The sequence below is a fragment of the Corvus cornix genome, chromosome 5 (assembly GCF_000738735.6).
Source record: "Corvus cornix cornix isolate S_Up_H32 chromosome 5, ASM73873v5, whole genome shotgun sequence".
NCBI classification, from domain to species: Eukaryota; Metazoa; Chordata; class Aves; order Passeriformes; family Corvidae; genus Corvus; species Corvus cornix.
The window spans coordinates 45364967-45392599 of NC_046335.1; the positions used below are offsets into that span (position 1 = coordinate 45364967).

Genomic DNA, 27633 nt, shown 5'->3' on the forward strand with positions numbered 1-27633 from the left:
AGGTAGCATTTTCCTTTCCTCCAAAGGTAGCCTGGGCAATAACTGTAAATGCCTGCCCATGGTCCACCAGCTTTAGGATTTAAATTTGCCCCTGCTTTGCTGGGACCCCATCAGGAACAGTTGCATAGGCTCCAGCTGCAGGCACAACGGCCGAGTTTGGAGCAAGCATTAACCATGTGGAAAGAAAGCCATGTGTGGTGATGTCCAGTCTGCCAAGTGTCCTGCATGGCCACATCATCAGTCAGCAGGCTTCGTGGTACTAAAAGGAAATCCTCTTCTCCAGGGTGGTAGTGGTCATGGTGGTGGTGGAGGCTTCACCCACCACTCCAGGTGAAGATTTGCACAGCTCAGTTCCCCTGGTGCATCACTGGTAGAGGCTGTGAAGAAGGATCTCTCCAGAAGGATCACCCTTTGAGCCCTAAAGGAATTTAGGAAGAAGGGCTGCCCCCACTTTAGGGTATTGGAGAGATACACTGGATATATGGAAAGGCTTGAAGGGAATACTGCTATGCATACACAAAATTTGCATATTGCTCCTTCAGTCTCTTCCTGGTGATCCGTGCACATGGCTGAGAAATTAACAGTGCCAGACTCCAAAGTGTGAAGGTGAACTGCAATGTGTATAGTCTGCTTCAAAAACCAACCCACCTCTCCCAAATCCTTTTTAATTTCACTGTCTTAACTAGTGCAAAAAGATGTTCTGTCTTTAAAGGCAGTGACTCCATCCATCTCATTCAAGATCTGGAGCAACTGGTTGGGTACTTCTCAGAGGAGATGGCTGGTGCAGGAAGATGGAGCTCAAGTCTGTACTTCCATAGTCTTCCCCATCCCATCCCATCAGAAAGAAAATACGTGGGGAGGGGAGAGATAGGGATGGGCTGATGCTGGCCTCTGTGCCATGAGCTCTGTATGTTAAAGCCTGGAGAGGGAAGATGATCCTATGGCAAAACCTGGAGTAAGTTTTAGACACTGTGGTTTCAGTCCTTGGCTGACACAGCCTTTCTACAGTGTCTTGAACCATTGCTTTGACCACCAGCATCTCCTTTTGTGAAGCAGAACGGTGGCTGTTCTTCGTGTCTATGCATATTGTTCTGTCAGCTTGCATGGTCCATGATCTTGGTGCTCTCTTCCCTGTAAGGGAGGGTCTCTGTAGGGGCTGAGAGGTTTATAAGAGACAGAAGAGAGTGACCTTGAGGGTCATTTTTGACTGTCACGTGGAACAGGAGTTATCACGTGCTGCCTTACCTCTGTTACTTATCCCAGTGGTAAATACTGCTTGTAGTGGTAACTTCTCTGTTTTGCTTCAAGCTTCACGATGAAGAAAATGCTCGTTTTTTTCTGGGTGACTCACAGCTCTGAGGTTTTATCACTTTCGTGTCTGGAGGTGGTGGGAGGAGGAAAGCCCTTGGATAAATAACAGGAAGGCATTTCAGTTCAGTTCCATCTCAGCATGTTTTGTACCTCCCCTGTTTCTTTAGCACTTGTGCAAAGAAAATCATTAGAGACATTTACTATATGCCTCTGAGGGTTGCATTCATTAATGTACAACAACAACAGCTCTAGAAATTCCAAACAAAATTATTTCCTTCCCCGGACCTGAGTATGATCATATGCCTTGGCAGCTGTCAGTCTCTGCTAATCCATTGGAAATAAGTAATCTTTTCTGAATTAGTGTTTTTGTCAGAATTGGTACATGTTCCAGTTTCTTGATCCCGCCTCAGCTTTTCAATCATAAAGGCATGAGTGCTTGCAGGAGCCAAGCTTTTGTGGGCACCTGCTGCTTTGGGGATGTGGTTCATCTAATCCTTTTGCTTTGTGTCTCTTGATGCATTGCACTTCTTTCATCCTGATTTAATGACTCTTGGGAAATGGGTCTTTCAGCTGTGGGTATGAATCTGTCCCACATGGCATGAAGGTTTGCTGTCCTTAGAAGCACCTCCTTACATGGGCCTTTGGGTATGCAGATGGTGAATTAGTGATGTCCCACTTAAAATGCAGGATGCTGTTGAACAGGATGGTGGCCTTCCATGGGCATGTCTTGCTGGTAAGGTTGCTTTTAGGGGACAGCTGTTATTTGGTGCATACAGAGGGAAGGACAGGATCTGGTAAAGGATTTTTGCAGGATTTGGTCCTGGCTATGCACTGGACCTTCACAGCTGGTGCTAAGCAACACTTGGGACAGAGCAAGCATTTGGGAAGTTCTGAGGATGGGGTTTTAAATGTTGAATGTCCATTACACTTTCAGGATCAGGATACATTACAGACTGTCAGCAGAAATACTGAAATATTTATCGTAATGGAGTGGAAAAGCATTCTCACAAACATCTGGTTCTCCTGGTCCTACATAGTGATCTTGGCATTTACTACAGTTATTTTATATACTTCTCTTGACTGGGAGAGTGGTGTTAGTTCTTTGCTGTCCCCTAGCCTGTCCACCTCCTGTCTTACCTCCTGGTCTTGTAACTCTTTGGGACAAGGGCCAGCATTCCTGGGTTTTGCCCTCTGTAGGCATACTGCTGCCGTGAAGGCAGTAAAGAAACGAGGAGTGTCAGTCTGTGCTCATGGAAGCCATGAGCCAGCACAGTGCCATGGTTAAGGTCTTTATAGCCCTTGTGAGAGGCTGACCTTAAAAAGTCAGGTTGGAAATAAAAAAGCTGGTGGTGCGAGGTGGGTCTGAAAGGAAAGAGGAGCAGGTGTTCAGCTTGCTGTGGCAAAGGCAGTGCAGCAGGCCCACGTCCAGAAAACCTTCTACTAGGATCCTGTGCTTCCTTGTGGATTGCATTCCTTCTTTTACCTCAGCCTGGATTGCATGAAGCAGAACACCCTATGCCAAAAGAAGAGGGATTTTGAAGGTGGTTGGATGCATTTTTACCAGGCAGTGACAATAGCTCCAGTTGATTGCCTGGTCGGGCACTGTAGTTCTCAGCTCCAGGCTCATTCCTCTGACTGGAAATCTGGCACCTCTGTCCCCTCCCAAGGAATTGCCTGGTTCTAAGGGAGCACCATAAGGCAACATAAATACCCTCCATGACTGGAGCTTGGGAATGTGCCACAGGTCCTTCAATGTACCCAAGGGTCCTCAGGAATCTGGAGGAGTGCTACAGTGGGTTTTGTAGTGCAGCTGCAAGGCATTTCACAGATGGGATGAATGAAAGGAAGGAAAACACTCAGAAACGGGTATTTTTTTATGAAGCTTTTTCTTTTAATGGAAGAAGTCAGCAATGGAACAAAAGCTCTTTTTTTTTTTTCTGTTTTCCATTGAAATATAATGGGGGCTTTATGACAAGAAAAAGGGAAGAAGCATCTGTGAGATGAAGTGAACAAAGACCTCTCTCCTATGAAGCTGGGGCTGTTCAGCCTGAAGAAGAGAAAGCTCTGAGGAGACCTCTATGTGGTCTTCCAGTACTTAAAGGGGGCTTATAAAAATGAGGGAGACTGACTTTTTACACAGGCAGATAGTGATAGGACAAGAGGCTATGGTTTTAAACTAGAAGAGGGCGGGTTTAGATTAGATGTAAGGAAGAAATTCTTTACTGTGAGGGTGGTGAGGCACTAGCACAGGTTGCCCAGAGAAATTGTGGATGCCCCATCCCTGGAAATGTTCAAGGCCAGGTTGGATGGGACTGTGAACAGTCTGGTATAGTGAAAGGTGTCTCTGCCCATGGCAAGGGTGTTGAAACTAGATAATCTGTAAGGTCCCTTTCAACCAAACTGTCCTGTGATTCTGTGGTTCTGTGATTTTGACTGAGTAGTTGTCTTTGATGGATGCAGATACTCAGCTCATCCATCAGATTGGAGATGCCCTCCCTGAGCCAGCACAGGCAGAGGAAGTGATTGCCTGGGGTGTCTGCTCAGATGGCTGATGATCTGCAGCAGCAAACCATGGAGAAAATGTTTTTGCCACCAGCAGGACCCAGCTAACCTTGCATGTGTTTTCCTCCCTGCAGATGTGCCGGCGCGTGTACAAAGGGATCCCGCTTCAGGTGCGAGGCCAGGTCTGGTCACTTCTCCTGGATGTCGAGAAGATGAAGAAGGAGAATGAAGGAAAATATGAGGTATGGGCTCTACCTGGCAAAGACAACAGGAGCAAGGGGATAGGGAGGTTAGATTGGTTGATGAAGCTGGTTTGGTGAGGACTGAAAACACAAAGGGTATCAACTCTTCATCCATGGGCTTATATTAAGCTGGGGTCTTTTAGCATGTTAGCTGGCTGCTTTCCATAATATGCTGGTTCCATTTATTCTTCTGGAAGTTGGGAGCAAAGTTGCATCTTTAGAGAAAGATGCAGGGAAGAGTGAGGGGAACCTTTCCATAGGCAGCATGTGGAAGCCCTTGGTTGATAATTAACTTATTTTCCAACCCTGTGTTATGATTCATCTTGTGTCGTGTACCAGGGTGAGGATCAGGGTGTTGTGGAGACAATTATTTTTCAGAGGCAGGAGGTTGAGTGCTGCTTCCAACAGGTGTTTCTAAAAATCCCTGCCTTTTAAGCAGGATGATGCTAACACTTTTTATAGTTAGTCAAGCGTGGATGTTACTGATGAGGTGCCGTGGGGATGGAGGCACATGCAGGGGCTGGGGGAAGGCTGGGCTCACCGCAGGAAGCACAGATAAGGAAGCTCTCCCAGCAGATTAAAATTGTGCTCTCTCCCTCAAAGCTGTGCTGTGCAGGCAGGGAAGCAATCCAAACAAATGAAAGTCACAAGGAGTTTATCTGTGCTCCAGAGGGGTCTGCGATAAACAGGAGCTTCAGGGCTAATAGGCTTTGCTGGATGCAAACCCTCTACAAGCTCATCTTAATCTACCTCTTCTTTGGTGCCACCTGCTGCCAGTAATTAGCTCTCCCCTAATTTCCTCCAGGAGAGGCTCAGTGCAGGCCCTGGTTGAGGGGTTTTGCTTTCAAGACGGGACTAAGCTTCAGACTTGTGTCCTGGAGGGACAAGGCCACCCCATTTCTCCCTGGGGCATGACCCATGGCACAAAGGCCTGGAGGCTACCATGGGACGTCCCACGCTTGCTTTTGATGTAGGTGTGATGCTCTGCCTCCCTGGGGTTTGTTAGTTGCAGCCAGAGGATTTGAGGGGAGCTTGAGAAGGGAGCAGGAGAAACATATTGGCCATGGAGCAGAGCAGAGGCATCCTGGCTTTACCCACTGCTTTGTACAAGGTCTTTGGGATGGGACTTCCAGCTTTCCAGTCTCTGCTCTGCCACCAGCTTGCAGGGCTCACAGCACTAATGAGCTCAGCAGAGCACCTGTGGAGCCCCCAGCTTGCTTACACAAGGGAAAAAGGGAGAATAACCCATCCTGAGTTTCTTTTTTAAGGTTTGCACAATTAATAAAGCCTCTGGGGTGCATGGAGGTGACAATGTGCTGTGTGACCTACCTGCTATTCATGTGCAATGGTTTTAAAAATACCCAAAGTAGGGTATTTACAGTCTTTGGGAGATTTCTGTGTTGTTCTGGCAGGGAAAACAAGAGGCCCTTTAGCAGGAAAATTTGAACTGAAGTGACCCGGTGCACATGAATAGTCATATTCTCTCAGGTAGTCTGCCTGCTTTATAGAGGGCAAGGAGCCATAGGATACAGAGACCACAGTATTTACAGCAGGGAAATTATGTTGTTCATCAGATCTTCATTCCATCATCACTTTTATCCTCACTTGTCCTGTGCAGGCAGTAATTCAAAATAGCCTCTGTACTGTTGCTCCTCCATACAGCTTCTTTCAGGGCTGGAGTTAATATTCCCAAGATGCTGTAATTGTCCTAACTGTTGGCTGTGCTGGACACATGAGGGTTCTAATGACCTTCTGATGTTCCCCAGAGCTGATGTGGCCACCTTGGGAGGTCAACAGCAGCCTGGAGGTGCCTGGTATCAGGCTGACAAGCATTCACAGGATGGCAGCTGCTGGAAGAGATGATAAGTATCTGTGCAGGTGTTCTATTTTCTGTCTCCTCTGTGAGCCAGGAGGGGTCCTGACCCTGGGCTTAAAGCAAGTTGGGCTTGCTGCTCATCTCTGCTGCCTCCAAACCTGCTGGTGAATCTCAGTGTGCCTGAAGACAGTCAAAGAATGTATTTTCTTCATGCAATTAACCCTGGAGACATTAAAGGAGGAGGGCATGGTCACTGGTGGTATCTAAAGGCTGTGAGATGAGAAGCTTAGCTATAGCATAATGGTCCTTGCTGGCAGTGCAGAGCTGAACAGTGGGTTGCAAATGGGACTGCAGTGGGATTTGTCCATGGAGCATCTTCATCTTGGGGCTCTGAGGGGACAGTTGGTTAAGGTGATCTTAAACTTCCATTTGAGTTTCCATTTTTTTGCAGTGGACTTCAGTCCTTTTTCTGTGTGATGCTGCCTTAAATGATTAGCCAGCCTGGGGGGAACATGGGGATTCTTGGCTTTGAGTTTAGCTTCTGTTCTGGACTCTGCCAGTTTCTTAAAATTTATACCAGTCCAAGGGAATATCCCAGGACTGCTCTTCTAGTGGAAACTCCTTAAATCTAAGATTATTTTCTTCTGCAGGGAAAGTAGTAGCTGGAGATCACAGAGTCTGTCATAACAATTTGGACTTTATTATGACTGAGCCTCTGAAAAGCTGAGAGTGCTGTGTACATCTGTATATTGGTTCCTTAAGGATCAACAGAGCTCTCAATGCTTTATGACAGCCAGACAGGCAAAGAAATCAAAATAAATGAGAGTGGAATTGAATCGTAAAGGTTCTAGATTCTGAAAATGCAGTATCTGCATTGAAAGATGGGCAAAGGCTGGATTGGCAGCTGCTGCTGTCTTAGCATGTGAGTATGGGGTCATCCCCTTCTCCCTGGGCCAGCAGCACAGACAAGGTGTCAGGGGCTCACTGCCAGGCTGCAGTTCATTGCTCACGGCAAGACATCAGTGTCCCCTGCTCTGGGTGGCTCTGTGCAGCTATCCAGCTGCCACTCCAGCTGTAGGAATCCTTCCTTCTCACTGTGTGGAGAGAGGTACGGGCTGAGATGGTGTCTGATTCCTGCCTCTTGTCTGCCCCTCTCCCTTCCAGCAAATGAAAGAGCAAGCAAAGTGCTTTTCATCGGAAATCAAGCAGATAGATTTGGATGTTAACCGCACCTTCCGAAACCACATCATGTTTCGGGATCGCTATGGAGTGAAGTGAGTATGGAAGGCTTCCGTGGCTATATGGGCAGTGGTGCCAGTGCATATGTGAGGGATGAGCTGGATGGAGTGGACAGAAGTGCCCTGGCTCAGAGTGGCTCACAGGAGAGCAAAGCCATCTTTGCCTTCTCCTCAAACCATCACCACACAGTGCAACCCACAGATGCTGGGCTGCTGATTCTCTCTTAAGAGAGGTCCACGCTGGACCAGGCTCAGCCCCAGTTCTTGAGCCAAGCAACAGCTTGTTGCAGTGCCTTGTCCCCTAAGGGTGACAGTTGCAGAAGGCTTGGTTCGGGATGGCTAGGATGATGGGGTGGGCCCATGAGGATCTGGGAGGGATGGGGTCTCCACAACAGCTGGGGTTGGCAAGGTTTGACAAAATGACTTTGTCACTGGGATAAATCACACCTGGCTGCCCTACACGGTCTCTGAGGAACATACTTTCTGGTTCTGTGAGCCCTGCTCCTTGCAAAAGCCTTAAGTACCAGTTGTTTGGGTATTTTCAGAATCTTTGCTCTCTGTGTGTACGCAGTGGTGTGCTCATGAAGCTGGAGACCTCGTGCTCAGGTGTTTTAATATCTTTCTTTCTCCCCAGGCAACAGGCACTCTTCCACGTCCTGTCAGCATATTCAGTTTATAACACTGTAAGTAGTAAGTCCAGTTAACAGGAAGAGCGTGGTGCTTTATATATTTATTTTTATATATATACATATATGTAAAGATTTAAAGAAAAGCTTTATATATTTGTGTAGACATATATATTTTCATGTGTATATATATCTATAAACACACACTAATTTAGCCAGTGGTAATTCCAATTTTAAGTCCTAATACTGGCTTGTACAGAGAGCTGCAGGGCTCTCAGGCAGCATAAGAATCTTTGCACAGTTGTTTCATTCCCTTGTTCATTTTGTCACCTGGTAAATGACATCTGGCAGATTCCATTTGGATGAGTGTCAGCAAAGAACAAGGGATTGCTCCTTGGCTTTTCAGCAACACTAGTCTTCTGGCAGTCTGTCATGTTTCTGACTTCTTGTCTTACACCAAATGGCATCCTTGTTGAAAACTGATTTACTACAGCAAACCAGTCATTTTTAGCTGAAGGACACAGGCAGAATAAGCCTAAATTAGCAGCTGAACCTACTGCCTCCACCTCCAGGAGGGGACAGTTATCCCAGAAGATGCTGAGGGGGTTAGTTAAGGAGCCTCTCTCATGCCAGATAAATGCTTACCAGATTTATTTACTGTTTAATTACTTCAGTGCTCATATGGCTGAAGGAATCCAAAACAGCATCAGACCCACATGCTGTTTGTCATCCCAAAGATAGATTGGACATAAGGAAAACATTTTTTACAATGAGTGTGGTGAGGCATGGAAATAATTGCTCAGAGAAGTTGTAGATGCCCTATCCTGGAAGTGTTCAAAGTCTGTTTGGATGGGGCTTTGAGCAACCTGGTCTGGTGGAAGTTATCCCTGCCCATGGCAGGAGGATTGGATGAGATGATCTTCAAAGGTCCTTTTCCAACCCAAACTACTCTGTGAATCAGAGACGTGGTAGGTGCTGTAGACGTGTGGGAGCTGTGAATTTGGACATTAATGGTAAAGACTTTGAAATGGGATAGGCCTTGGAAGAGGAGAGGGAAGTACAGGCAGCTTTAGCATTATGGTGGGCTCTGCCGGCACGGCAGCATGTGTGCCCCTGTTGACTGTTGCAGGAAGTGAGCTACTGCCAAGGGATGAGCCAGATTGCAGCCATCCTCCTGATGTACTTGAACGAAGAGGATGCGTTCTGGGCGCTGGCACAGCTGCTCACCAACCAGCGCCACGCCATGCACGGTAAGGCTGGGCTGGGGGCGGGGGATGTCCAGCGAAAGAAGGGAAGGTGGTTCAGGTTGGTTGGTAGAGCCTTGTTTCTCCTCACATTTTTAATTAAAGTGGGTGAGGCTTAACTACTTGCACAGCTTGACTAGGGAGCTGAACTTCACTCTTGGAGGCAGACAAGTTCTTATCAAAAAAACGAGTTTTATCCACCTGAGCTTTAGTGCTCAGTAATTAACACTTTCACAGAAGTGCTGTCCTCCCTCCAGGGTACCTTGCCCTTGGCAATCAATTAACTCAAGGTTATGAGTTTATAAGAAGTCTCACAGAAGTACATCCAAGAGTATCCACACTAAATGTGGATGTAATTCCACTAAATGTGTGGTGTATTATTTTACTTCAAACACATTAAAGATACCTTCATCTTACTCGTGGTTAGCAGTAATCTATGCACAGAAGGTTATTTTATGGGCAGATAACTTTGGACAGTCTTAAATCTGTATTCCACTAGATTACAGGGCACTGCACAAGCTTGTGATGTTCAAACATCTTCAGCTTTTCTCTGAACTTGGCAAGCACAGCGGTGTGTGTTGGGAGAGTTCTTGGCCAAGCCAAGTCTCAGGCAGGCAGCGGGAGCTGTGTGGGCCTGCACTGTGGGGCTGGGTGAGAAGGACCAGCTGCACTTGGTCTGAGGGTCCTGTTGCCCAGATGGGGTGAAGGGTGGCCTCTGGGAAAGAAGGTGAAAAGCCAACTTCAAAAGGCAATGCAAGAGATGAGTTTATAGAAAATCAGGCTGTCCCTGTCACTGCTCCAGAGCTTTCATGATTTTTTTTTTTTATTTCTCTCGTCTTTTTTTGTTAAGGTTTTTTCATTCCTGGGTTCCCGAAGCTGCAGAGGTTTCAAGCCCACCACGAACAGATTTTAAACAAAATGTTTCCCAAACTGAAGAAGCACATGGTATCTCTTTACAATCAGTCTTTCTATAATAATGCCACATTTTAATGATAAAGCAGTTCATATAGTCTTCTGCCAAACAGATGCACAGCTGAATGTATTTCTAACCATAAAGGACTGCTTCAGCTGCAGAGGCAGGCATTTATTAAATGGGTCTCCCAAATCTTGCTGAAGCGAATGGTAATCATTGGCTTGCTGGTCATCATTAGTGGAGGGACTGCTAAAATTTAGGAGAGCCAGGCAGGAAGGCTTACAGAGCCTGCAGCAGGAGGAACAGCAGTGAGGCTGGGCTGTGTTCTTACACAAGCTGCAAAGCCCAAAGGCTGATGCTGGTCTGTCTGGAGTCTTATTTCAGTAATTATTAGCTCCAAGTGCTTTGCTGTTGTTTAAAGTCAGGAGGCACATAAGATGTGCTGGGTGTTTTGTTGCTTGGGCACGTCCAGTTGCTTTTCTCTCTAACAGATGGTACAGGCCCATTTGGTGGCTGCAGGAGCATCTGCAGGACACACCGACTGCAGTCTAATGTCCAGACCACTGTTTTGCAGCACCTGCTCACCTCCTTTTTTTTTGCCTTTCTCCCCCTTGCATTTGGTGTAGACAGTTGGTGCTCAGTGGCCAGACTCCTAAAGTTTTCTTATGCTCCCAAGGGGCTTGGTGGCTCCAATCTCCAGGAAAAGGTGTTTGTATTACATTCATCTGCAACAGCTCTTGCTTTGTGCTGCAAGTGATCCAGCCCTGGCTGTAAAAGTGAAACAGAGCCATGTTAGGTTTTCACATAATTATAGTCACAGGCAGGGGAGGGGATGGGAATAACTCAGAAAGCTGCTCATTCCTCTTGCTCCCGAAGGCTCTCCAGCCTTGCAGGTGCACAGCACCAGCCAAAAGCAAAGGCTGGAGCCAGCCGTTGATCCCATGGGCTTCTTCTTCTCTTCCCATCCCCACTGCTTTGTTGGCTTTGCAGCAGAGGTCATGTCAGCTCTGCATGCATGCAGAGCTCTGTGCATCCCAGCACTGTGCACCAGATGGACAAGTGTTAGACCGAGGTGATGATGGTGAGGTTTTTAAAAGTTTTCTTTAGCCTGTCAGGCTGTCCTGCTCCTGCAACAGCCATGCCATGCAACCGAGGTGGTGCTTCCAAAGCTGGCTTGACTGTGCTCGGAGAGGCTCGCATGGGAATTGCTATGGAAACAAAAATGGTAGTCTGCTAGGAGTGAGTGATTTGTGCTCCTGGAAGGTTTTTGTAAATTCCTGAAGTAGGTATTAGGCCAGAAAAGGTTCTCCCAGAAATCCCTCTCCAGTGTCGTGGCTGAAGTCTGGGCACATAGAGGATCAGTTTCAATGCATGTCTTAGGCAAAGGGCCAAAGCAGGGCTTCAACACTAGTATTTAAAGCAGGGGCTTTGCTGGGAGATGGCAGACAAGCCACATCCTGCACCCAGACCCCAGAATAAGTAAACCAACCAACCAGCCAGCCAATCTCCCCCAAAGCCTTACGAGCTGCTTGAATCTCCAGTAACGAGCCTGGTGAAATGACTGTCTCTCTTTGCTGTCTTCCCCCAGGACAAGGAGCAGATGACTACTGGGATTTACACAACCAAGTGGTTCCTGCAGTGTTTCATTGACCGGGTGAGGATGCTCTGGGGGTTTTTTGCTGCTCTGTTGTTTGCATGCACATTTAATCTGCCTGGGTTTTTTTGTAAATATTGTACTTTGAAGAAGGTGTTAATATTTTATAAGGTGGGATATTATGTACACTCACATAAGGCAAAAAATATTAATAAGGGAGAAGCTAAAAATAACTGCATGTCACTGATGACAAGCCAATTCCTGCTGCCTCATCACAAGCAGTCACTGGGAGATGGCTCAGCATCAGCAGTACAAGCTTCAGAGTTGGGAGAGATCTCTCTCTTGCCCACTGGCACTGCTGCAAAGGCAATTAACCTCACTTTGGCTCTGGAAACAACATAGGAAGAAGAAGAGCTGGGGGCACAAACCTTAACAAATAGCAGTGCAGCAGCTGCAGGCAGAGGAGCAGATTGGGACTGGAAACATGTGAAAGCATGAGAAAATTATCCTGATTTGTCCAGAGCTAATTTTCTAGTCCCGAGCCAAGACTACTTTATTTTTAGGGTCAGCATTGTGCTTGCTGGACTTGAATGCAGTGTCCAGACTTGCTAATATTTAGGACATCTGTGTGCTCCAGTCTCAATTTTCTGCTGCCCAGTCTTCTGTAAAATAGTGGATGGTCCCTTCCCCTCAAGAGGGAACTCAGTGCTTTTGCCACTAAAAGCTGTATAAAATGCAAAATCCCTTTAACTGCAGTAGCATGTGCTAAAAGAGCTGCAATGGTCAGTTGTGCCAAACTCTGGAGAGTAAGTGCAGCATCCTAAATTTGAACCTAAACATCACAATAGGATTAATATTAATTTCTGTGTTGGTGAAGTGCCTTAGATCTTTGCTGGGAGGTATGGCCTGCTCCATCATTTTGGGTATCAGTTCAATTCTGTTGTCAGATTAGGTCTGGGTGCAAATGAAAACCTCTTGCAGTAGTGTTTTTAGCAGGTAGAAATAAGCCTGTATGTAAGAAAGACCTCTTCTTTGGACACCAAATGAGTGATTTTTTAATGCTTAGTGATACATTCAATCGTTGGGCTTTCAGACCTATCCCATAAATAGCCCTTCTGGGGAATCTGGATGCATACAGGTGGTGGTTTTTGTGCTGAAAGACAAGGCTGAAAGATGATGGTGCTCCCTCCAGGGTAGGGGAATCCATGTGCTAGCATGCTTGTGACGAAAGTTTCTCCTTTTTCTGCATTCACAGATGGGTTTTAAATATTTCCCCGGCCACTCAAGTTCATTAGCTTTAAGGCAAAACCATAGATGATAAAAGACATATTTGTGTTTTAGATGAATTCCTGGCTTGCAAAGCCTAACCCTGCTGTGTGATTTGGTGCAAGGTGATGCAGTGATGGCAGCAGCCTCTGTTTCATCATCCCATTTGTGTATTTGTGTGTTTGAAACAGACCCCGTTCACCCTGACCTTGCGGCTGTGGGATATCTACATCCTGGAAGGGGAGCGGGTGCTGACGGCCATGGCTTACACCATCCTCAAACTGCACAAAAGTAAGGTCATACCTGACCCTGTGGCTGTGGTGGCACCGAGCTGGGCCACCCTTGTGCTGCTGACCTGGAAAGCCTAGCTGGCCATTTAGAGCATGCTTGGTCCCTTGTGCTGGCTGCAAAAGGCACAGTCCTGGGGAGGAAATGAGATGTCACAAGGGTTGACTTGCTGTGCTCAGCACACAGAAACCACACCTGAAATACTCCCAGCCACCTCTTCCTGTGTGCTGTGCCCCACAAGTTGCCTTTAGGAGCAATACAGACAGCAGCCCATCTATCTGCAGAGCTTTATGTAGTGGTTCAACTGAAAAGTTTGTAGAGGGACAAGTAAATTTATTAATACACTTCTAAAATGATCAAAAGCTGGTTTTCTTGCATAGTATTAAGGCAGTGATGTTTCCACCTTGAGATCTTTGTAACTTTAAACCCCTTCACTCCCATAAGTTGATAGCCTTGGTCTGTCACTCTTCTGGCCTTCATCTGGGGCAGGAGTGCATGATGAGAACCTTTGGGCCAGCAGAATTTACGGGACTGGGCCAGCAGAATTTATGGGACTGCATGTGTTGGCTTCTGCAAACAGCCACCCTATTCTTCCTTCAGTTAAATGAAGAACAGGCTATCCAGAAATAAATCTTGAAGTATCCTATTTGTCTGCAAAAAGTGGTAAACTGGCAGGCAGGCAGATGTTTCAGTCTGGCTGTGAAATCTCTCCTCTCTGAGGAATGTGTAGTGTGGGTTGGCATCCCTCCCTACAACCCATTCCTGCCTGTAAGAGCCAGCACCTCTTCCTGCATCCCTGCCTCCTGGCTGGTGCAGGCTGGTGTCCCTGGCTGGTGGTGGCAGCTGCCAGCAGTGGCTGTTCAGCCTGGTGCTCAGGGCCTGTTTCATGGAGCTTTTCCTCCTCCTAGAGGCATTGGTGAGAACTTCCAGAAATGGCCCAAAACCTGCATCCTCATCAGCACAGCTCCCACCCCTGCCATTGTCCTGCCATTGAGGAGCTACTGCTCAGGTGGCATGGATATATACGTGTATTGATGACCTTGAGAAATGGTGGGAAGGTGGGAGAGAGGCAAAAGCGTTCAGGCTGTCTCACTGTGGAGTGGGAACAGCAGCAGAATCCCAGATGAAACCAAAGCATGGTGTAACCCACGCTTGTGCTACCCTGAAATTTGTCTGTGCCACTGCCATTACTCCTTTCTCCCATCCCCCAGAGCGCTTGCTGAAGATGACACTGGAAGATTTACGTGAATTTCTGCAGGAGAAAATTGCTGCTTCCCTGCAGTACGAGGACGATGCTGTCATCGAGCAGCTGCAGGTGTCAATGACTGAACTGCGCAAGATGAAATTTGACCTGCCCCCACCAGGTGGGTAGAGGGGAAGGTGGGCAGCCCAGCAGGGACCAGAGCATCCCGCTGGTGTGCCTGAGAGCCAGGGCAGCCCAGAAGGGCTGGCACGTGTTGGGTGGAAGCATCTGTCTTCCTCACATTCAGGGCGTGCAAAAACAAACTGATGCACAGTTTGGGTTTTATTTTGTTTTCTCTGCTTCCAATGCAGCAAAGCCTGAGGAGTTTCCAAGGAAACCCCTGGGCCTGGAGCTCTCCCTCAACCCAGTAGCCATAAAGGAAAACGCAGCGGCCAACGGCCAGAACGGCCAGGTGGGTGAGCACACCCCAGACAGGGAGCCCCATCTCCACAGAGTTCCTGGCACGCCAGGAGGAATGACAGTGGTGGAAGCGAGGATTCCCACCTCCCACGGCAGTGAAGCGGCTGAAGCAACGAACGTGCCTGTTTCAGGTGGGCGGCCACTGGATGAGGAGGGTCAGGTGGAGCCCACTGTGGACAGGCAGCCATCATCTCTTCTGAAGGCAAGCAAGATGCAGGCCCAGCAACACCTCCTGCCCACGGCCCCATCACCAGAGCAGCCTTCTCTTGCTCCTGGCTGTGCCATGGTGCACCATGGAGTCTCCCTCCATGCCCCAGCTGAGCATAGCTCCTTAGACTCCTCTCTCCAAAACAGGCCGGCTCCTCCAGACTCCAGTACCGCTGAGCTTTCTGCTACGGACCATGCAGTGTGGCAGGCAAATCCCGCTGCCCTGCCAGCAGGAGAGCAGGCATCTTCCCTGAGCAGAGACGCAGTGCTCGACGCATCCCCCCATCCTCTGCCAGCCGGCTGCCGGCGGCTCTCTTGCACATCACAGAGCGATGGCTCCCCCGAGAGCGAGCGTGGGGAGGAGGCGGCAGATGACAGGCACTGCAGGGCAGTGCTGCCGGACAAAACGGGCCTGAAGCACTCAGCATCCAAAGCTGCATCCACAGGAGAGCTCCTCAGCCTGCAGCACAACGGGCTGGGCAGTGCCGCTGGCACTGTGCGCTGGCCCGAGGCCGTGGGTGTGCTGCCCGCACACAGGCAGGCGGGGGGCAGTGTGCCCATCTTGTCCAGCAGAGAGCCAGAGGCAGCAGGGCTGGCCGAGGGCTGCCCCACCCAGCGGGCATCGTCCCCTGTGGTGGAAGGGAACAGCCCCTATGTTGTTATCAAAACCACCACTCCCCTCCACCTGGCCCATGCGACAGAGCAGGACTTCTTGAACAGAAAGCAGGTGGCATTGCCTCTGTCAGAGACTGGACATCCCCTGCCTGCCACCCCCATGCCACCACCTCTTTTGCCACACCCAGAGGAGGTGGAGGTCCAGAAAAGCCTCCAGAAACCATTAAACGCACTGAAAGCCCCACGACCCCCGCTGAGCCCCAAACCAAAATTACCGCCGCAGGTTGCCAAATCCCGCTCAGAGAACAGTTTCCTTTCAGGCTCTCCTTCCCTGGCAAAGCTGCCCAAGTCAGTGACATTCTAGTGGGGATAGGAAAGGTGAGGGAGAAGAAGCAGGTTCTGGAAAAGCACCCTTGCCCCATTTACAGGATCCCCTTCTGTCAGCAGGGCTGTCGGGGTGACAGCACAGCACCATTGCACATCAAGCTGTGCTTCGGTACGAGTGCCCAGCAAGGAGACGAAGTGGTGGCCACCAGCTCTAGGAGACACCAGCAGATTGGATTTGCATGTTTCCTATGGACAAATTGGAAAATGCTTTCATTTGTCGTTCCTCGCAGCTCCCCAAGCCTCATTGCTTAGGGGAAGAGGCAGGGCTGGTGAGTGTGTTGTGTGTTTTCTCCTGCTCCTGCCTGCTGTGGGAACCCACAGCCAAGGAAGCAGGTGCAAGGTGTTGGAGTCCAAAACACTTCCTTTAAAATGCCCCATTGGCACAGCCACAGCATTGCTTTCAAAGGCCTTTGTAGCAATAGATCTTTATTTCATTTCCCAGACCTGCAGTTGTAGGCAGCAGGATTTCCAGGCAGTGCCATGGCATCGTGGCAGGACACCGGCAGCCTGCTGCCCCCTCTATGCAATTCCACAAAGCAAGTGTCTGGCTGTATCTGGCTCCTGCTGCCGTGGTGGATAGTGTCCAGGAGGACAGATTTAACAGCTGCTGAGTCCCTGGGACGTCTCCTTGGTGTCACCCCGGTGGGGGACTGCCAGCAGAGTGGTTCTTTCCCAAGTTCTCAAGGTGGCAAGGCCAGTGATGAAGGTGGAACCTGGTCTCTTGGGCTGAGTGCCCTTTCTGCTGGCCTTACCCTTGCAGGGCCAGTGTGGCGAGCAGGCTCGCTGCCTTTCTGTTCCCCAAACAGGAAGAGGGGCTGCTGGCTCAGGAAACCTGCCTGCACTACCAAGCTGTGGGAGGTCTGATGGCATCTAATCACAGTACCCCAGATAAGTCCACGTTTGCTTTGAGTAAGTTAAGTGTCAGGGTGAAAAGGGCATAGGAATTGGGGAAGGGGGAGCACATTGCCCAGAACATGATCTTAGCCCTGCTGGTAGAGCCCACACAGAATTAACAACTGGAAGGAAACTTGGACATGATGGGTGCCCACATGCCCTTCATGGACCAAGTCCTAGAGGCCTGTCCATCTCCTCCCCATCCCAGGGTACTGCTGTTGCACAGCCCAAGCCATTGGCTGGAGGTGTGCAGGGATCTGGGGAGACACCCCATGGAAAGAGCTGGTCCAAATTTCTGGTTCCAGCATCTACTTCATCCCTAGAGATGAAAGGACTTCATCAGGAAGGCAGATCAATGAAAAAGCAGGAAGTAGTCCAGATATGGTGGATTTGACTTTGCTGTCCAGGAGGGGTGACTGCAAATGCCACCTTAGGTGGGACTGCAAGTGGGATTCCCATCCCTTCAGTGGAGATCCTGGGCAAAAGCTCCTTTAAGTTCTAAGGAGACTTTGAAAACTACTTTTTTATCTCACAGGCTTCTTCAATTGCATAACCTGATCTAAAGCCTACTGAAAGCCCAGCAGAAAACTTCCACTAAATTACTTTGTGGGTTCCAGGAGCTGGACTTGATGATCCTGGTGGATCCCTTCCAGCTCAGCAATTCTATGGTTCTATGATTTATCAGGGTTTATTTTGCCTTGTGTACATGTGGTGGTTTATGTTTGCAGCAGGGAGTGTCGAAGGGAGCACCGGATATTTGTTTGGATGCAGCAAGCCAGACCACAGCACCCTCAGCTTCCATTGCAGCCCCAGCTCTGTCCCAGACCCCATCTTCCACTGAGCCTCCAACCTTGCCCATCCTCTCCCTCTGCAGAGCAGGGATAACCCTATTAGCTACCTCGCAGGGGTGTTGTGAGGAGTCAAGTGTTGCTGTTTGAGGAAAAGTGCTCTTTGAATGTTCAGTATTTGTGTTTTGAGACACCACAGGTCCTTTCTAGGACAATGGTGCTTGAATTGTTTTTGATTTAGAGTATGTTTTTCTGTAATTGTGCATAGTTAAATATATTTGTGTGTTAAAATACCTGAGCAGTATTTCAGGACAGATATCCATTGCCTTTTGCTAGCAGCCCACTGGCCACTGGAGCTCGCTGGGAAGCAACAAGAAGCATCTGAGAGCTGTTGGTCACATCTTGGCTTGGCTTCTGTAGCATGGGGCTCTGTCCTCTCCTTGAAGCCCACACAGGACTCCTTCTAACACATCTGAGCATCATGCATGCAAGAGCTGAGACCTCTTTCCCCTTGTTTTGACCCATTTTCCCTTATTTCAGGCACACAGCCTTTGCACATCATGTTGCTTGTGCACCCAGACTCCTCACCCAATGTCTGTCTGGGATGTTTTGCAGTATTAACATTTTGAAAGGTGGTTTGCTCTAATTTTGGAGAGCTGTCAGTACTCATTGCATGGCATTTGGTGCATGATGTTCAATATGAATTTTGATGGGGCAAGGGGTGGGGGGGTTGTCTTTCCCTCCAAGCCCTAATGGGAACAAGCAGCAGGGCCCTCAGTCACCTTCAGGCCTGAGGGAAACCACCAGCTGGTTTCAGGAACTTTTGGACACAGGGTCCTCTTTCCCACCAGTGTACTTCTTGCTGGGAAGGTCTCCAAGCTCCTCACTCTGCCACCTAAGAAACTCTTCTCCATCCTGCAGGTCCTAGCAAGCTGGTAGGTTTGGGAAGAGGCCTTTTGCCCCAGCTGGCTGGGAACCAGCAACGTGCATTGCTGTCCTTGGTGTGATGCTCTCTCTTGAACACATCAGTGCATGATCCCCAAGGAGATGCCTGCTCCTGTCTCCTCCTCTGCCTCTTGCTGCAGACAAAGCTGCAGCCATGGTGGGTCTGTGGCAGCAAGGCCTAGCCCAGCCTCAGCTCTATCGCTGGGAAGAGGAAGGGAAGAAGGTTGAGGGTGACAGCTCACTAGGACAAATTACCTGACCCAAGCCACTTGCAGCCCTTGCCCAGCCTTCTGCAACAGTCTCAAGCCCTCAGCAAAAACCACTCTTACCATGAGCAAACGTGGGAAAGCAGCTTCCCCTGTCCTTGCCCTCGCAGCCCTGAGACGATGCTGGCCTTGCTGCCTTCCATGTAGAGGTAAAGACCAACGCTGTGGGTTTGGGTTATTTTAGGTTTGGTTTGTTTTTCTTTGTGTTGTTTGTTTGTGATAGAGCACTTTGCGTGGCTGCAGCACTGGCAGGCAGCAGGAGCCACGGGACCCAGCTCCAGCAGGGGCTGGAGGTTGAGGTCAGGGTTTCTCAGCCATGCACTTTGAGAGCCTGGCTACCATCTGCTTTTCTTTTTATTTGCTATTCTTGTTTACAGCGTGGAACGCTTCTTCCATGACTCTTTCTAATGTATTATAATTATTACTTTTAAGAAAAAAACGTTTTTATGTCTGCTTTTTTGTTTGTTCAGTTTGGTTTTTTTAAAGGAAGGTTTTTTGGGGTAAAAAAAGTCAATCATTCCTTTTTACACTGTCCAGAGTGTTCGATGCTGTGTTTTACATGGTTGTAATAGTAATGGCTAAAGAAGTTTAGCATAAGTTCAGACTCCAAGAGGTTTCTTACAGGAGCAGAAGCTGCAGCAAGACTGGTTGCCTTCTCCTTATGACTTTTAGCTTGGTTCACTGGGTATGCTTCAGCTGCAACAGGTCCATCCTGCTCCATCACTGTTTTCCTCCCTGATTTTCTACTGTAGTTAAATCCAGGCATCCCCAGCAGCAGTGGAAAGAAAAATGCACCTTTGTACTTACCACCGTCCTCTCCCAGATGAGTAAAGGGCAGCATCCCATCTGACACACAGCTGCCAAAGCTTCTTTTTTGGCCAAGATTTTGTGTTTGTTTTCCTGCCCGTAGGCAGTGGAGGGAGGATTGGACAGGATGGGAACGGGTGGACACAGCTCCTTGCACAGCAGGTAGTGGGTGGGTGCGACTCACACTCGTGAGTCAGGGCTGAGTCACGTTTACAGCAGTCACTGGGAGCGAAAGGTGGTGCTGCTGACAGCTGAAGATGCATTTTAAAAAGCTGTGAGTGAGCAGTACCTCTGGCACACCCCAGATTTCATGGCCAGGGCTTCCTGGACTTAGATGACCACGGTGCTATTGCCTTTGAGGTGTTAAATGTGAGCAGTGTTCTGGCTCCCCTGAGAGAAAGCTGCCACTTGGTGTTAAGCAGCATGTTTATGGTAAACACAGGGCATCTGTCTGTGCCAGAGTAGCACAGAGGACACAATGACTGACAGCGAATGGAGGGGCCAGAATTAGCTAAATGCCACCCTAGGATTTAAGAGCAGTGCCCGAAATTGGCATCCCCATGTGTCACCTGCTGAGTGCTGTAGGCTGGTTTTCCTGCTTCTATCACTGCTCTGCCTCACCTAAGAGTTCAAACAGGAACAAAAATTGCTCTCCAGCGCCCTTAAATTAGCTCCTTTGTATCAACTGTTTAAAACCTGGTCTGCAATACTACAAAAAAACCCCAGCACCACTGTACATCCCAGTGTTCATTGGTACAGGAGTGCCCTAAGGATGCAGCTCTTGGCACATCTCCTGTGCCATTTCACACTGGATGCCAGCACAGGGATGCAGCGCCCTGAGCAAGGGTGAGATGCCTAGGCTGGAGTGAAGCAAACCTCATCCCTCCTGTGTTCCAGGTGCTCACAAGCAGCCCCATTGCACAAGCTGCTTTGTGTCACCTCCTGGCCATCAGCTCCCATGAACCTGTTAGGCAGTGCCAGGTGGGACCAGGTCTAAACATCTGCCATGGTTAGTTACGTGACAGGCAGTGCAGGCTTTAGATACAGCGTTGGACCAACTGCTAAAGCAGCATCTCTGCCAAGGAGAGAGCAGAAGTGTCCAGAAGGGCAGTTTCCCTAAGGGAAAGTGAGTTGTGCTAGGTTTGAGGGTTGTGTTCCCCCATTAAATAGCCTTGGTTCACTTGGTTGTTGAAAAAAAAAAAAAAAAAAAGAAGATACTGCTTATTGGTATCCTTGATCCCCAGACTCCCTGAATGTGCCCAGTTGTGGCCTTGTGGGTGTGGTACTTTCACCTTGTCCCTGCAGGGACAGGCACAGCTCTACCACCTCCTCTGACAGCATCCCTCCAGCTAATGCAGGAGCCACACGGATACCCAGCCTAGAATTTGTGCTTGATGGGGCTCCCAGGTATGCTTCTGGGGTGCCAAGCACTCACGGCAGAGAGTCCTTCCCAGGGCAAGGCCACCCTTAGGAGCTGCCCCCAGGCAAGCCTAAGCCCTTCCCTCTCTTACCAGAGCAGTGTAAGACCTTAGGGTGAACATAAGCCATGCCTGGCCTCCAGCTGCTGCTAGGAGCACCAGGTGGTGGCATGCTCCCTGCAGCAGGGATGTGCTCGTGTCCCTGAGGGGATGGGAGAGTAGACAGCCCCTGCATCATTCCAGCAGTAGCCCTTGCCCCGGTGACAAAGAGCAGGACAATCCCAAAGCCCAAGGTTACAGACACGCTCTTGCTGGACAGCACTGGGACCAGTGGCAAATGAATGCCATAGATGGTGTTGAGGCTGCTGTTTAAAGACTAGTGGTCTTATCAGCCAGGGCCTGGTTCTCCTCTTCCTCTGCACTTGGTATTTGCCAGTATTCTCTATCCCCCTTTTCCTGGTGGAGCCACTGCTGTCATCACACCAGCTCTCCAGCTCCCAGGGCTGCTCCCCAAGGCAGAACTACAAACTCCGCATGCTGTGCTCAGCTCTGGTGCCCTGGCAGCCCCCTGTGGCTCCTGTCCTTCCTGGCTCAGAACAGCCAAACCAGCAGGGTGACCATGTCTGTCCTCGCTGCTCACTGGCTCTCTGCCAAGCCCAGGCTGCTCCTCACCATCCCTGCCCACCTCCCACGACAGGGAAAGCTCATCAACCCCTGCGTGCCTCCACAAGGCTTCAGCCAGTCAGCACTGAATAATTGATGCTAAGTGGAACCTGGAGCAGAGCCAAGCTGAGGGAGGGAGCAAGGCTTTGTGCTGGTTTAGGCTCTGCTCCCAGGATGTAGCAGGGGGAGAGAGAGGGGTGTGCTGTGTCTGGCAGTTTTGTGCCCCAGCCAGTTTGGCAGAGGCAGTCAGAGGTTGGCTGGGCCTGGGAGTGTTCCTCCTCTTGGGCTTGCTGGGCTGTTCACCTGCTGCTCACGTGCTGCTGTGTCCTGCTGCCATGGTAGTCCTGGTGTGCTGTTGTCACCTGCTGCTGTGGCACCTGTGGGAGCTGCATGGTGCTGTCGTGCTCCTCGTGTGCTGCAGAGGGGCCGTGGCAGCAGTGGCTGGGACTTGGGGAGCAGAGCAAGGGCACCCCCAGCCCCAGCAGTCCTGGCTGGGGCTGGTTCCTTGGCTCTCCTAAGCTACAGATCCTGTACTCAACCCACAGCAAGAGCAAAGGAGTTGCACATGGGGCCAGGCCCATCTGCCTGTTCCCATTCCCACCAGTTGCAGGTGGCTGTCACACCATCCTCTGAGCAATGTCACCCCCTTCCTACAGTACATCCCCAAGTATAAAGCAGTGTATGGAGAAAATAACCCGGCTGTTGAAAGAGGCAGGCCTGACCACTTCCCAAACCATCTCCCAAATCCTACAGCCTCAGCAGCTGAGGAGGCCCACAAGACATACACCAGCATCCTCTTTACCTAGATGGATGTGGGCACCAGGACAGTGCAGGACACAACCAAACCGGAGTTGAAATGTCTCCCAGCCAAACCCCTCAGCAAGCACCATGCACTCAGCTGCTTTGGAGTCACCCTTCTGCTGGCTGGGGAGGATGCTCCTGTGGAAGCCCTCACACACCAAAAGGCATGAGATCTGTTCCAGCACTTAATCAGCATCTTTAAGGACTTGTAAGCAATTCTGTCAGTTGATTCAGCTGTGATGTCTCTGGAGCCCCAACCCCTCTAACAGGGTGTGGGGCACTTGAATGATGTGAGAGAAGAACATGTATTAGACATCTGTGCTGAGACATCTGGACCTGACCAGACTAGACCAGACCTTGTCAGCTATTCTGTCATTTAAGTATGGGTTCAAAGGTGGCACTCCTCCATCATGGGATACGCAGTCTCAACATAATCAGGATGCTGGCTGAAGCCTTCTCAGAGGTGGTTTTCACACTGGCTGGAGATCCACAGCACAGCGCCAAGTTTAGTTCAGCTTTGCCATGACCAGCTGAAGAGATCCCAGCAACCAGAGATGAGCTGATGTACCCAAATATAGCAAAAAATTCACCTCTGTGGACTCTTCCAGCTTCAGCTATGCAACCGGAATAATCAGAATAACTGTACATTCTGCTCACCTGACCGCGTGCCACAGAAGCAGAACTGAGATACACAACAAGCTCCTTGTCATAAGGGAAACAACTGCAGTGTCTGGAAACTCCATCTTCCAGTGCAGGTACTTCTAGAACAAATGTGCCTTGAATAACTATGGGGAAAATCAAATCCCTCAATTTCTTCTCCAAACCTACATTCACTCCAGTGAAACTGTAATCCTGGTATTACTTTCAGACTCGAGAAGTTCAGCTAGCAGAGAACACATTGTGAGCTCATGTACCGACCTCCTGCCTGTCAGGGGCCAGCAAGGTGCTGTCCTGTCCCCAGATTACCAGCACCAAGGCAGCAAGTGAAAAAAGCCAAGTCCAGAGTTAACAACTCCACCTGACAGAAGTGATACAATCTGATTTTTGCCAACAGCAAAGATGAGACCAGATCACAGCTGACATACCTTGATCTGTTGTGATTCTTCTCCTGTAACAAAGATGCAGTACGACATTAATACACAATTAATAAATGGCTTTCACAGAAGAGCTGTGGTGTCAAGCTTTTAGCACCTCCTTTTGCTCCTAACCTACCTCCAACTTTTACCATGGACTTGAACAATGACTTGTGACCTTCCAATTACGGCAAAAAGCTAACCAGCTCCTCTGATGGTCTGTTACTGACCAGGACTGTTTGACGAGCTTGAAAACCTTTCCCTGCGTGCAGAAACCTCTCTGAAAGGGAGATGCTCTTACTTCAGCTTCCTTCTCCTCACCAAAGTCTTGTAAGTAGTTTATATTCTGGCCAGTGCTGTTCTAGCACACCCTCACCAAGATGTGTCAGTTTCTTGGAACTATTGCTATTGCCCTATGAAGACACCTCAGCCCTGGTGCTCTCTGGAGCTCCTCAGCTTCCTTGACCAGAGCTCCCACTCCTTGACTATGGCATTTGACTCCCAGCCAGAAATGAGAGGAGACTCTCAGTGGTTAGAGCCATCCAGTCCTTGAGAGAGCCCCAGAGTGTTACTTCTCCTCTGAAGGCCTCCAGATAGATCTGTCCCATTCTTCACCAAGGGCCTGGGGAAGGATGGGTTAAGTTCTACTGCGGAGCACCAGGTTCCTAGTGCAGTAACACTACCAAGCAAAGGCCCCCATGTCATCTTCAAGAAGGACAAAGTATCCCTTCCCTCTGTCCCGTGACCAGTTGGGCACAAGGTGCCAACTTTAGGAACAAACCCTATACTTCCAGGCTTTACACTTGAAACAGCTCAGAGTGGGAGGTTTTCTGAGAGTCTCTGGTCCAGTCCCATCACGTAACACCAGGCTCAGCATCTTCAGCAATCCTTCCAGCACAGGGACAGATGCTGCTGCAAACAGCACACCCAGCTAAAGGCAGGGCACTCTCCCCTTGGGCAACTTCTCCCACTCCAGCTGCTATCAGCCCATCTCCTGCGGGAACAGGGTGCTAGGCAGCTGCAGCCAGGGTGGGGGCTGTGCCCCACAGCAGTTCAGAGCAGACATTTACAAAAAGCAAGCCATTAGCACAAGTCCTCTCTTGCCCAGGCCAAAAGCAAAGACAGCACCCCCAAGGAGTATGGGAGTTGAATTCTGCTGCTGCCTGGCATGACATTGGATGGGGAGTGCGATGGGAGACTGCTCACATGGATGGTGGGAAGCCCTGGGTGGGCTGTGGCTTTGTGCTGGGGGTGACCAGGGTTTGTGTACTGGTTTTGCCATGTGAGGCATGTGACTCACACGCCACCCTCGCCGCTCCCAACCCAGACCAGCCTTGGCTGCCAAACCCAGCACGTTTTCAGGCCTGGGCTAGCCCATGCAGAACAGCTCCCTGCCACACTCAGCTGGATCACCTTTCCCCTTTGATGCTCCTAATTCTGGATGCCAGCTAAATTAGCCTGTGCAATAGCTTGGAAGAGGGAAAGACAGCAAGTACCAAGCCACCTGCTGCACTGAGTGCAATGCCTTGTCTTGGGGCTGAAAGTGAAAGGCACATGGGACAGACCTCAGGCGAAAACCCCAAAGGAGCGGAGCTGAGCAGAGACAGGGTTCCCAAGAGATCAGTCCTTATCCAAAACACTCTTACCCACTCTAAACCCAAGGACTGGAAGCCTGAATCCTTTAGTCTTAAGTTTCTGAGCAGCCAGACAGCTCGTGCAGTGCCAAGAGAGCCCTTCTGGACGTGCTCCCAGTAACGAAGCCGTGCACAGGGCTGAGGAGGATTTGCTTACCTGTACATACTGGAGCAGCCCGAGGTGTATGTGCTATACAGGTGTTAGTTAGCATAGCTAGTGCTGGAAGGGACTAAAAAGTCCTAATTCTACCTCTAGAGCGTGATGGAGGTCTTGTCCCAGAAAGCTGACAGGAAAGGAATCAGGAAAGCAACAAACTGGTACCAGCTGACGTGAGCCCAGCTCTTGAATCTCCTCCCTTGATGCTGCTTCTTCCCTTCTGGGCATTGCATCTGAGGCCATAAATCCCACAAGGACTAGGCTGAAAGCAAAGCACTCAATGGGTGCAAAGGACGGGCTTGGACTGCTTGCACTCTTCCACCCTCCCAAAACTTGGGGCCAGCAGAGTTTCAGGTGGGCTGGGGAGGACATGGCAAAGACTTACTGGAGACAGAGACAAGCTGTCTTGCCCTGAGAGCTTGTCTCTCCCACCCCAATCATGTCCATGATCTACAGCATGACCTTGGTCTGTGGAGAGCAAATCTCAGCACCATTTCCTCCCTGCCATCCCACCAGCGATCCTTCCGGAGCAGCAGTAGAAGCAGCCTCTGGAAGGAGGACACAGCCATCAAGGTGATTTGTTGAGACGATCAAATAATAATTTACTGTGATTCAATCTGTGGCTTTGTACAGTTGCCGGGGTGGGAGGAGGCCAAAGGATGAGGGGATGGGGATAAAAAAAAAAAAAAAAAAAAAGTTGTTTGCCGCAGGCTTGGGTGAAGTGCGAGATAGTCCTTGGAGGGGCTCATGCTCCCCCTGTCCCTCTTCCTCCTCCTCTCCCCCCCATACTCCTCCTCTGAATCCGTTTGCTTCTTCCTTCGCTTCACCTCTTTCCTTGCACACTGCACAGTGGGAACCTCACCAAGACACGGTCCAGTCAGCTGAAACAGAAGAGGACACTCATGAGCACCCATTCCTCGTCAGAGCCAGTGACTCACCCGTCACGTTTTGGGATGACCCTGTTAGTGCCCACAGAGCAAAAGCAAAAAGCTACGCAGGTCTTAGAGGTGTGGGCCTGGCTCAGCAAAGCATCAGCACATCTGCTGAAGAGAACAAGCCTTGGAATCGGTGGAGTGATGGGTGAGCCTCGGGCACCTCACCAGACATGCCTCTTTCTGAACCTCCTTGTGGGAAGGGGCACTGTTTGGCAAGATGTTTCCACCAGGGATGATGGGAACCACAAAATGAGTCTAAGGCAAATGCAGCCAGATTTTGTTGGCCACACACCCACCTTTCTCCCCAAATCCCAGCATGTCTTTGCCTCACTTCTTATGTGCCTTGATGTTCCTCCCTCTCTGCTCTTGGTCACTGCAGCTAGATTAAGCTGGGATTTCTGGTTTCCAGTTTCTGCTTGACCAGAAAAAGACACAGGCAACTCACAGGGCATATTCTCGTAAGAGAGAGGAGTGTTTCCAAGTGACCCTTTCCCAGTCTTTCTTTCCCAAGCTGGTGCTGTCACTGGGCTGTGATGGGGATTGGGCTCCTGGCAGTTGCTGTAAGGGAGCAGCAGCGCCTGCCAAGCCCATGCCGTCAGCTGTGAGCCAGAGCAGGAAACAAGTCTTGAGCTCATATCCCCATCCGGAGGAAATGCTCCTGAACATCTGGAGGACACAAACATCTGGAAAATCTCCTTTAGCAGTGATAAGTGTGCTGGGCACAGCATTCGGCTCGGCCCCCAGCTGACCTCACACGCCTCAGCTTGGAGCAGAGGGGTGGGGTTCTGGGGTGGGTTCGTGCTCATAGGAAGCAAATGTTGCCAGCACTGTTTAGTTGCTTTTTTTCTTCCTTGGGAGTGGGGCGCAGGAGGAAGAGCTCTGCTGTACTCACGGCCTCTAGCTCAAAAAGCATCAGAGGAAACCTGCTGCCCATCTCCACCTTCATAAAACCCTCTTAACACCAACTCTGGATACAGTGCACTTCTCTTTAGGACTCCAGCAGTTGCTTAAAAGGGTGAAGGGCCAGTTCAGGTGCTTGGGAGACTCCCCAAAAGCCATTAAGGGCAATGTTCATGCACGCTTTTGTCCCATATCCTAGTCCCAGATGTCCGTAGATACAGATCTTCCTGGTGCACTCATCCCCAATTACACCTCTCTAAATTTCTGCCACGGAAGGAGTTGGTTACACAGACAGATATTCCCAGGCCTTTCACCTAAGGCCAGCCAGCACATGCAGGGACAACAATAGGAACTCTCCCTGACTGCTATCCAGCAGTATTTTAAATAAACCATAATTAAAAAAAAAAAATCGAGGAAAGAAAAGGAAGAAAAACAGGCAA

At 49.6% G+C, this 27633-nt stretch overlaps 2 protein-coding genes across 14 annotated transcripts in view; one reads left to right on the forward strand and one right to left on the reverse strand.

Annotated features, from left to right (window-relative positions):
• The window catches only part of LOC104691818 (USP6 N-terminal-like protein), an 83284-nt gene extending 57230 nt beyond the window's left edge, over positions 1-26054 (forward strand). For all 10 annotated transcript variants that reach the window (XM_039552770.1, XM_039552768.1, XM_039552769.1 and 7 more), the window contains 9 exons: positions 3948-4055; positions 7036-7145; positions 7744-7792; positions 8865-8985; positions 9830-9924; positions 11481-11546; positions 12944-13043; positions 14252-14404; positions 14595-26054. In XM_039552770.1, the coding sequence (XP_039408704.1) occupies positions 3948-4055; positions 7036-7145; positions 7744-7792; positions 8865-8985; positions 9830-9924; positions 11481-11546; positions 12944-13043; positions 14252-14404; positions 14595-15889 (2097 nt within the window). In that variant the 3' untranslated portion in view covers positions 15890-26054. The remainder of the gene's footprint in view (positions 1-3947; positions 4056-7035; positions 7146-7743; positions 7793-8864; positions 8986-9829; positions 9925-11480; positions 11547-12943; positions 13044-14251; positions 14405-14594) is intronic.
• Positions 25936-27633, reverse strand: part of HRAS (HRas proto-oncogene, GTPase) — a 41952-nt gene continuing 40254 nt past the window's right edge. For all 4 annotated transcript variants that reach the window (XM_010403408.2, XM_019280470.1, XM_039552777.1 and 1 more), the window contains one exon: positions 25936-26239. The gene's annotated coding sequence lies outside the window, so the exon portion shown is untranslated. The remainder of the gene's footprint in view (positions 26240-27633) is intronic.